The 12,018-nt window shown below is 36.5% G+C and overlaps 1 protein-coding gene across 1 annotated transcript; it reads left to right on the top strand.

Annotated features, from left to right (window-relative positions):
- The first annotated feature begins 265 nt into the window (after positions 1-265).
- Positions 266-1,050, top strand: LOC139850056 (plastoglobulin-1, chloroplastic-like). The gene is made up of 2 exons (XM_071839651.1): positions 266-871; positions 967-1,050. Exons 1-2 carry the CDS (start codon positions 266-268, stop codon positions 1,048-1,050), a joined length of 690 nt encoding a protein of 229 aa, XP_071695752.1.
- Positions 1,051-12,018: the final 10,968 nt, after the last annotated feature.

Below are 12,018 nucleotides of genomic sequence, written 5' to 3'. Positions count from 1 at the left end.
AGGATATGGCTTTGGTAACTTTGGCCGTTGTTAAATCGTATGATGATCTGATTGCTGGTAGTCTGGGGAATAGTCATCTCACCGCTGAAGACTATGATAAGATACACAAGGATAAGCATAATCGTCATAGTACTTTGAGAAAAAGAGTAGTTTATATAATTTATTCCTCAAAAATAAAATTCATGAAAATAAAAATGAAAATGAAAATGAAAATAAACATCAAAATCCTCCCACAATTACCAGCCATAAACAAAAACCAACAACAATGTCTCTCATCTTCTCTTCTCACAACCCGTCACTCCTCTACGACACCCCCACCACCACCACCGCCGCCGCCTCCTCCGCCGTATTCCGCCACCCTATATCATCTCTATCATTCCCTCTTAATCCCAAACCAATCAAAAAATCAAGTCTCACATCCATTATTCGTTTCTGTTCAAACAAACCCCCATCTTCCTCATCCGATTGGAACCCATCTGACCAAACCCTAAACGACGACGAAGAATCCGACGGATCTCAACCGCCCACAGTCACCGACGAATGGGGAGAAAAAGCCGAACCGGAAAACGAACCGTTAACCAAATTGTCTACCTCAGATCCCCCAAAAGATGATGACGAGTGGGGTCCACCTGAACCGAAAATTGAGTACTCCGGTAACGGAACTCCGGTTATTAAGGATGTTAGTGTGGAGGGTGATGATAAAGTTGAAGACTTGAAGAGGTGTTTGGTTGATAGTGTTTATGGAACTGGGCTCGGATTCAGTGCTTCGCAAGAAGAAAGGGCTGAAATCTTGGAGCTTGTGAATCAGTTAGAAGCCGTTAATCCGACAAATGCGCCAACGGACTCTGTTGAGCTTCTTGATGGGAATTGGGTCCTTTTGTAAGTACACACATTTGATGTTTATTTCAGCCCTTTTGAGATATTGTGTTTTTTATATAAAGTTATGCAAGTAATGTTGTTATGTAGGTAGTTGAAATGTGTATCAGTTGGGTTTTGAGTGTCGTTTTGAGCGTTGGTGCGTTGGTTCTGGGCAGGCTCGGGTTTAGTTAGCTTTAGTTCAGGTTGAATTGTAAGGTTTAGTTTTCTAGTTTTCGAGCCATGTCTGCGTTTGCTTCGTGTCTCTTGTTTTTCTTTTATCTTTTCTAGAAAAACGATGTGTTATAAAGTTTTTGTTTTTCGCCAAAAAAAAAAAAAAAAAGTTGGGTTTTAAGTGATTTTTAGTGGAATTTGATGCAAGGGGTGTTTGGTTTAGTTTAGTTTTAGGCTTTACGGGCTTATTTGGTTATCGAAAGGTTAATAAAATCGTTGTAAGCTCATAAGCTCAATTTGATAAGCTTGAAATGAAATGTCCCGTTCTTATTGATTAAAAACGTTCCATATTAATTGATTTCGTTGCGAGGTTTTGACCTCTATATGAGACGTTTTTCAAAGACTGCATTCATTTTAAAACAAACCATAACCTTTATTTCATCAATAAAGGTTTAAAAAGCTTTACGTAGATTATCAAATAATGATAATCTAAAATATCATGTTTACACACGACCATTACATAATGGTTTACAATACAAATATGTTACAACAAAATAAGTTTCTTGAATGCAGTTTTTACACAATATCATAAAAGCATGGACTCCAAATCTCGTCCTTATTTAAGTATGCGACAGCGGAAGCTCTTAATAATCACCTGAGAATAAACATGCTTAAAACGTCAACAAAAATGTTGGTGAGTTATAGGTTTAACCTATATATATCAAATCATAATAATAGACCACAAGATTTCATATTTCAATACATATCCCATACATAGAGATAAAAATCATTCATATGGTGAACACCTGGTAACCGACATTAACAAGATGCATATATAAGAATATCCCCATCATTCCGGGACACCCTTCGGATATGATATAAATTTCGAAGTACTAAAGCATCCGGTACTTTGGACGGGGTTTGTTAAGCCCAATAGATCTATCTTTAGGATTCGCGTCAATTAGGGTGTCTGTTCCCTAATTCTTAGATTACCAGACTTAATAAAAAGGGGCATATTCGATTTCGATAATTCAACCATAGAATGTAGTTTCACGTACTTGTGTCTATTTTGTAAATCATTTATAAAACCTGCATGTATTCTCATCCCAAAAATATTAGATTTTAAAAGTGGGACTATAACTCACTTTCACAGATTTTTACTTCGTCGAGAAGTAAGACTTGGCCACTGTTGATTCACGAACCTATAACAATATATACATATATATTAAAGTATGTTCAAAATATATTTACAACACTTTTAATATATTTTGATGTTTTAAGTTTATTAAGTCAGCTGTCCTCGTTAGTAACCTACAACTAGTTGTCCACAGTTAGATGTACAGAAATAAATCGATAAATATTATCTTGAATCAATCCACGACCCAGTGTATACGTATCTCAGTATTGATCACAACTCAAACTACATATATTTTGGAATCAACCTCAACCCTGTATAGCTAACTCCAACATTCACATATAGAGTGTCTATGGTTGTTCCGAAATATATATAGATGTGTCGACATGATAGGTCGAAACATTGTATACGTGTCTATGGTATCTCAAGATTACATAATATACAATACAAGTTGATTAAGTTATGGTTGGAATGGATTTGTTACCAATTTTCACGTAGCTAAAATGAGAAAAATTATCCAATCTTGTTTTACCCATAACTTCTTCATTTTAAATCCGTTTTGAGTGAATCAAATTGCTATGGTTTCATATTGAACTGTATTTTATGAATCTAAACAGAAAAAGTATAGGTTTATAGTCGGAAAAATAAGTTACAAGTCGTTTTTGTAAAGGTAGTCATTTCAGTCGAAAGAACGACGTCTAGATGACCATTTTAGAAAACATACTTCCACTTTGAGTTTAACCATAATTTTTGGATATAGTTTCATGTTCATAATAAAAATCATTTTCTCAGAATAACAACTTTTAAATCAAAGTTTATCATAGTTTTTAATTAACTAACCCAAAACAGCCCGCGGTGTTACTACGACGGCGTAAATCCGGTTTTACGGTGTTTTTCGTGTTTCCAGGTTTTAAATCATTAAGTTAGCATATCATATAGATATAGAACATGTGTTTAGTTAATTTTAAAAGTCAAGTTAGAAGGATTAACTTTTGTTTGCGAACAAGTTTAGAATTAACTAAACTATGTTCTAGTGATTACGAGTTTAAACCTTCGAATAAGATAGTTTTATATATATGAATCGAATGATGTTATGAACATCATTACTACCTCAAGTTTAGTAGGTAAACCTACTGGAAGTGACAAGAAATGATCTAGCTTCAAAGGATCTTGGATGGCTTGAAAGTTCTTGAAGTAGGATCATGACACAAAAACAAGTTCAAGTAAGATTTTTGCTCGAATTAAGATAGTTTATAGTTATAGAAATTGAATCAAAGTTTGAATATGAATATTACCTTGAATAAGAAAGATAACCTACTGTATATAACAAAGGTTTCTTGATCTTAGATGATTACTTGGAATGGATTAGAAAGCTTGGAAGTAAATTAGTAAACTTGAAGGGATTTTTGAAGTATTCTTGAAGTGTTCTTCCTATGATGATTATAGCTTGATTCTTGAAGTGATTTTTGATGAAGATGATGATTAACTACTGGAAAAATACGTTCATAATAGTGTGGGTGTGTTGAGAGAGAATTAGAAAGAGATTTGGAAGTGAAATGGAGTGAATGATGAGTGTTAATTGGTGAGTGGTGAGTGGGGTTAAAAGGAGTTCTAGTTAGTTGACTAGCTCATGGTAGAAGTTAAAATTGATTATTCATACATGACATAATCAAGAGTGGAAATCCCATGCTAGTTCCTATTGGTATATACCCATAGTAAGTACGTTTTGAAGCTGTGTATAATACGGGTAAGAATACGACTAGAATTCTTGATGAAAGAAAAGAATGGGAAAGTAACTGTAACCATTTTCGTTAAGTATGAGTGTTTTGATATATGTCTTTAAGTCTTCCAAAAGTATTTTAATACATCTAAATACACTACATGTATATACATTTTAACGGAGTCGTTAAGTCATCGTTAGTCGTTACATGTAAGTGTTGTTTTGAAACCTTTAAGTTAACGATCTCAATTAATGTTGTTAACCCATTGTTTATTATATCTAATGAGATGTTAAATTATTATATTATCATGATATTATGATATATTAATATATCTTAATATGATATATATACATTTAAATGTCGTTACAACGATAATCGTTACATATATGTCTCGTTTCGAAATCCTTAAGTTAGTAGTCTTGTTTATATGTATATAACTCATTGTTAATATACTTATGGAGATACTTACTTATCATAATCTCATGTTAACCATATGTATATCCATATATATATCGTCATGTCGTTTTTACAATTTTTAACGTTCGTGAATCGCCGGTCAACTTGGGTGGTCAATTGTCTATATGAAACATATTTCAATTAATCAAGTCTTAACAAGTTTGATTGCTTAACATGTTGGAAACATTTAATCATGTAAATATCAATCTCAATTAATATATATAAACATGGAAAAGTTCGGGTCACTACAGTACCTACCCGTTAAATAAATTTCGTCCCGAAATTTTAAGCTGTTGAAGGTGTTGACGAATCTTCTGGAAATAGATGCGGGTATTTCTTCTTCATCTGATCTTCACGCTCCCAGGTGAACTCGGGTCCTCTACGAGCGTTCCATCGAACCTTAACAATTGGTATCTTGTTTTGCTTAAGTCTTTTAACCTCACGATCCATTATTTCGACGGGTTCTTCGATGAATTGAAGTTTTTCGTTGATTTGGATTTCATCTAACGGAATAGTGAGATCTTCTTTAGCAAAACATTTCTTCAAATTCGAGACGTGGAAAGTGTTATGTACAGCCGCGAGTTGTTGAGGTAACTCAAGTCGGTAAGCTACTGGTCCGACACGATCAATAATCTTGAATGGTCCAATATACCTTGGATTTAATTTCCCTCGTTTACCAAATCGAACAACGCCTTTCCAAGGTGCAACTTTAAGCATGACCATCTCTCCAATTTCAAATTCTATATCTTTTCTTTTAATGTCAGCGTAGCTCTTTTGTCGACTTTGGGCGGTTTTCAACCGTTGTTGAATTTGGATGATCTTCTCGGTAGTTTCTTGTATAATCTCCGGACCCGTAATCTGTCTATCCCCCACTTCACTCCAACAAATCGGAGACCTGCACTTTCTACCATAAAGTGCTTCAAACGGCGCCATCTCAATGCTTGAATGGTAGCTGTTGTTGTAGGAAAATTCTGCTAACGGTAGATGTCGATCCCAACTGTTTCCGAAATCAATAACACATGCTCGTAGCATGTCTTCAAGCGTTTGTATCGTCCTTTCGCTCTGCCCATCAGTTTGTGGATGATAGGCAGTACTCATGTCTAGACGAGTTCCTAATGCTTGCTGTAATGTCTGCCAGAATCTTGAAATAAATCTGCCATCCCTATCAGAGATAATAGAGATTGGTATTCCATGTCTGGAGACGACTTCCTTCAAATACAGTCGTGCTAACTTCTCCATCTTGTCATCTTCTCTTATTGGCAGAAAGTGTGCTGATTTGGTGAGACGATCAACTATTACCCAAATAGTATCAAAACCACTTGCAGTCCTTGGCAATTTAGTGATGAAATCCATGGTAATGCTTTCCCATTTCCATTCTGGGATTTCGGATTGTTGAAGTAGACCTGATGGTTTCTGATGCTCAGCTTTGACCTTAGAACACGTCAAACATTCTCCTACATATTTAGCAACATCGGCTTTCATACCCGGCCACCAAAAATGTTTCTTGAGATCCTTGTACATCTTCCCCGTTCCAGGATGTATTGAGTATCTGGTTTTATGAGCTTCTCTAAGTACCATTTCTCTCATATCTCCAAATCTTGGTACCCAAATCCTTTCAGCCCTATACCGGGTTCCGTCTTCCCGAATATTAAGATGCTTCTCCGATCCTTTGGGTATTTCATCCTTTAAATTTCCTTCTTTTAAAACTCCTTGTTGCGCCTCCTTTATTTGAGTAGTAAGGTTATTATGAATCATTATATTCATAGATTTTACTCGAATGGGTTCTCTGTCCTTCCTGCTCAAGGCATCGGCTACCACATTTGCCTTTCCCGGGTGGTAACGAATCTCAAAGTCGTAATCATTCAATAATTCAATCCACCTACGCTGCCTCATATTCAGTTGTTTCTGATTAAATATGTGTTGAAGACTTTTGTGGTCGGTATATATAATACTTTTGACCCCATATAAGTAGTGCCTCCAAGTCTTTAATGCAAAAACAACCGCGCCTAATTCCAAATCATGCGTCGTATAATTTTGTTCGTGAATCTTCAATTGTCTAGACGCATAAGCAATCACCTTCGTTCGTTGCATTAATACACAACCGAGACCTTGCTTTGATGCGTCACAATAAATCACAAAATCATCATTCCCTTCAGGCAATGACAATATAGGTGCCGTAGTTAGCTTTTTCTTCAATAACTGAAACGCTTTCTCTTGTTCATCATTCCATTCAAATTTCTTCCCTTTATGCGTTAATGCAGTCAAGGGTTTTGCTATTCTGGAAAAGTCTTGGATGAACCTTCTGTAGTAACCAGCTAGTCCTAAAAACTGGCGTATGTGTTTCGGAGTTTTCGGGGTTTCCCACTTTTCAACAGTTTCTATCTTTGCCGGATCCACCTTAATACCTTCTTTGTTCACTATGTGACCGAGGAATTGAACTTCTTCCAACCAAAATGCACACTTTGAAAACTTAGCGTACAATTCTTCCTTCCTCAATACTTCTAACACCTTTCTCAAATGTTCACCGTGTTCTTGGTCATTCTTTGAGTAAATAAGTATGTCATCAATGAAAACAATGACAAACTTGTCAAGGTATGGTCCACACACTCGGTTCATAAGGTCCATGAATACAGCTGGTGCATTAGTTAAACCAAATGGCATGACCATAAACTCGTAATGACCGTAACGTGTTCTGAAAGCAGTCTTTGGAATATCATCTTCTTTCACCCGCATTTGATGATACCCGGAACGTAAGTCAATCTTTGAATAAACAGACGAGCCTTGTAGTTGATCAAATAAGTCGTCGATTCTCGGTAGTGGGTAGCGGTTCTTGATGGTAAGTTTGTTCAACTCTCGGTAGTCGATACACAACCTGAATGTACCATCTTTCTTCTTGACAAACAAAACAGGAGCTCCCCACGGTGATGTGCTTGGTCGAATGAAACCACGCTCTAAAAGTTCTTGTAATTGGCTTTGCAGTTCTTTCATCTCACTGGGTGCGAGTCTATAAGGAGCACGAGCTATTGGTGCAGCTCCTGGTACAAGATCTATTTGAAATTCAACGGATCGATGTGGGGGTAATCCCGGTAATTCTTTCGGAAATACATCGGGAAATTCTTTTGCGACGGGAACATCATTGATGCTCTTTTCTTCAGTTTGTACTTTCTCGACGTGTGCTAGAACAGCATAGCAACCTTTTCTTATTAGTTTTTGTGCCTTCAAATTACTAATAAGATGTAGCTTCGTGTTGCCCTTTTCTCCGTACACCATTAAGGGTTTTCCCTTTTCTCGTATAATGCGAATTGCATTTTTGTAACAAACGATCTCTGCTTTCACTTCTTTCAACCAGTCCATACCGATTATCACATCAAAACTCCCTAACTCTACTGGTATCAAATCAATCTTAAATGTTTCGCTAACCAGTTTAATTTCTCGATTCCGACATATATTATCTGCTGAAATTAATTTACCATTTGCTAATTCGAGTAAAAATTTACTATCCAAAGGTGTCAATGGACAACTTAATTTAGCACAAAAATCTCTACTCATATAGCTTCTATCCGCACCCGAATCAAATAAAACGTAAGCAGATTTATTGTCAATAAGAAACGTACCCGTAACAAGCTCCGGGTCTTCTTGTGCCTCTGCCGCATTAATATTGAAAACTCTTCCGCGGCCTTGTCCATTCGTGTTCTCCTGGTTCGGGCAATTTCTAATAATGTGGCCCGGTTTTCCACATTTATAACAAACTACATTGGCATAACTTGCTCCGACACTACTTGCTCCGCCATTACTCGTTCCGACACCATTTGTTCCTTTCGTTCTATTAACCCCTGGTCCGTAGACCTCACACTTCGCTGCGCTATGACCATTTCTTTTACACTTGTTGCAAAATTTGGTGCAGAACCCCGAGTGATACTTTTCACACCTTTGGCATAGCTGCTTCTGATTGTTGTTGTTGTTGCGGTTATTATTGTTGTTTGGATGATTGTTGTAGTTGCTATTGTTGTTGTTGTTGTTGTTGTTGTTGTTGTTGTTGGGCCGTTTGTTGTAGTTGCGATTGATGTTGCGATTGTTGGGATAATTGTTGCGATTATTGTTGTTGTTGTATTGGTGATTCTTATCACCGTTTTCCTCCCACTTTCTTTTGACTTGCTTCACATTGGCCTCTTCAGCAGTCTGTTCTTTAATTCTTTCTTCAATCTGGTTCACTAGTTTGTGAGCCATTCTACATGCCTGTTGTATGGAGGCGGGCTCGTGTGAACTTATATCTTCTTGGATTCTTTCCGGTAATCCTTTCACAAACGCGTCGATCTTCTCTTCCTCATCTTCGAATGCTCCCGGACACAATAGGCACAATTCTGTGAATCGTCTTTCATACGTGGTAATATCAAATCCTTGGGTTCGTAACCCTCTAACTTCTGTCTTGAGCTTATTGACCTCGGTTCTGGGACGGTACTTCTCGTTCATCAAGTGCTTGAATGCTGACCACGGTAGTGCGTACGCATCATCTTGTCCCACTTGCTCTAGATAGGTATTCCACCATGTTAACGCAGAACCTGTAAAGGTATGCGTAGCGTACTTCACTTTGTCCTCTTCAGTACACTTACTTATGGCAAACACCGATTCGACCTTCTCGGTCCATCGTTTCAATCCGATCGGTCCTTCGGTTCCATCAAATTCCAAAGGTTTGCAGGCAGTGAATTCTTTGTAGGTGCATCCTACACGATTTCCTGTACTGCCAGATCCAAGGTTATTGTTGGTATATAGCGCAGCCTGTACTGCGGCTATGTTTGAAGCTAGAAAAGTACGGAATTCCTCTTCATTCATATTCACGGTGTGTCGAGTAGTCGGTGCCATTTCCTTCAAAATAGTTAAATGTAACAAGTTAATCATACAGAATATTAAGAGTAGTTAATAGTATTTCGTAGCATAATATGAACTCATTTATAAAAGCTTTTTCTTCATATCAGCGTTTTATAAGTTTAAATTCGGGTAGTACCTACCCGTTAAGTTCATACTTAGTAGCTAATATACAATTCAACTACTACAATTCTATATGAAAAACTGATTATAATAATATTTCGCGTTCAAACTTTTACACAATATTTTACAAACTTACAATACCGCTTATTTTACATATAGCATGAAATATAGCACACAATAAATTTGATACAAGATGGTTGTGAAGATAATTCTAGCTAGTACACAAGTCGTTCAGCAAAGGCAATAAAGACACGTAATTCATACGTCCAGAAACAAGTCATGCATTCTGGTTTTACTAGGATTACTTCCCATCCTTGGTCTTGTGGAACATAACCGTTATGGCCGTTGATAAGACAGCGTGTTGTAACGTCGTCAAAGGGACGAGGGTTACGTAATGACCAACAGTCTCGTAATAACCTAAAAACCTCATTTCTTACCCCAATTACCGACTCCGTCACTTGAGGGAACGTTTTGTTTAATAGTTGTAGCCCGATGTTCTTGTTCTCACTTTGGTGAGAAGCGAACATTACTAACCCGTAAGCATAACATGCTTCTTTATGTTGCATGTTAGCCGCTTTTTCTAAATCACGAAGTCCTATATTTGGATATACTGAGTCAAAATAATTTCTTAACCCGTTGCGTAAAATAGCATTTGGGTTCCCCGCAATATATGCGTCAAAGTAAACACATCGTAACTTATGGATTTCCCAATGTGATATCCCCCATCTTCCGAACGAAAGCCTTTTATAAACCAAATCATTCTTGGAACGTTCTTCGAATGTCTTACAAACTGATCTCGCCTTAAATAGTTGTGCCGAGGAATTCTGACCGACTCTAGACAAGATTTCATCAATCATGTCTCCGGGTAGGTCTCTTAAAATATTGGGTTGTCTATCCATTTTGTGTTTTTATACTGTAAAATAGACAAGAGTTAGATTCATAAAAAAAAATACTTATTAATACAAGCAATTTTTACATATATCATAAAGCATAAGCACACTATATTACATATATTACACCACACGAATACAACTATCTTATTCTGACTCGCTTGTTTCTTCTTCTTTGGTTTTGGTTCGTTTTGCCAAGTTTCTAGGGATATATGATGTTCCCCTAATACGAGCCGTAATTTTCCACATTGGTTTAGAAAAACCTGGTGGTTTAGAGGTTCCCGGGTCATTGTTACAACTTAAGGACTTCGGGGGTTGACGATACATATAAAGTTCATCGGGGTTGGAATTAGATTTCTCTATTTTTATGCCCTTTCTCTTATTATTTTCTTTTGCCTTTTTAAATTCAGTTGGGGTAATTTCTATAACATCATCGGAATTCTCGTCGGAATCCGATTCATCGGAGAATTGGTAATCCTCCCAATATTTTGCTTCCTTGGCGGAAACACCATTGACCATAATTAACCTTGGTCGGTTGGTTGAGGATTTTCTTTTACTTAACCGTTTTATTATTTCCCCCACCGGTTCTATTTCTTCATCCGGTTCCTCATCTTCCGGTTCTGATTCTTCTTCCGGTTCCTCTTCGGGAACTTGTGAATCAGTCCACGAATCATTCCAATTTACATTTGACTCTTCATTATTATTAGGTGAGTCAATGGGACTTGTTCTAGAGGTAGACATCTATCACATAATATCAAACGCGTTAAGAGATTAATATATCACATAATATTCACATGTTAAAAATATATAGTTTCCAACAAAATTTGTTAAGCAATCATTTTTCAAGTAAACACGGTCGAAGTCCAGACTCACTAATGCATCCTAACAAACTCGATAAGACACACTAATGCAAAATTCTGGTTCTCTAAGACCAACGCTCTGATACCAACTGAAATGTCCCGTTCTTATTGATTAAAAACGTTCCATATTAATTGATTTCGTTGCGAGGTTTTGACCTCTATATGAGACGTTTTTCAAAGACTGCATTCATTTTAAAACAAACCATAACCTTTATTTCATCAATAAAGGTTTAAAAAGCTTTACGTAGATTATCAAATAATGATAATCTAAAATATCATGTTTACACACGACCATTACATAATGGTTTACAATACAAATATGTTACAACAAAATAAGTTTCTTGAATGCAGTTTTTACACAATATCATAAAAGCATGGACTCCAAATCTCGTCCTTATTTAAGTATGCGACAGCGGAAGCTCTTAATAATCACCTGAGAATAAACATGCTTAAAACGTCAACAAAAATGTTGGTGAGTTATAGGTTTAACCTATATATATCAAATCATAATAATAGACCACAAGATTTCATATTTCAATACATATCCCATACATAGAGATAAAAATCATTCATATGGTGAACACCTGGTATCCGACATTAACAAGATGCATATATAAGAATATCCCCATCATTCCGGGACACCCTTCGGATATGATATAAATTTCGAAGTACTAAAGCATCCGGTACTTTGGACGGGGTTTGTTAAGCCCAATAGATCTATCTTTAGGATTCGCGTCAATTAGGGTGTCTGTTCCCTAATTCTTAGATTACCAGACTTAATAAAAAGGGGCATATTCGATTTCGATAATTCAACCATAGAATGTAGTTTCACGTACTTGTGTCTATTTTGTAAATCATTTATAAAACCTGCATGTATTCTCATCCCAAAAATATTAGATTTTAAAAGTGGGACTATAACTCACTTTCACAGATTTTTACTT

Source organism: Rutidosis leptorrhynchoides, chromosome 5, assembly GCF_046630445.1.
Source record: "Rutidosis leptorrhynchoides isolate AG116_Rl617_1_P2 chromosome 5, CSIRO_AGI_Rlap_v1, whole genome shotgun sequence".
Classification (NCBI taxonomy): domain Eukaryota; kingdom Viridiplantae; phylum Streptophyta; class Magnoliopsida; order Asterales; family Asteraceae; genus Rutidosis; species Rutidosis leptorrhynchoides.
This window is presented reverse-complemented; position numbering and strand designations above follow the sequence as displayed.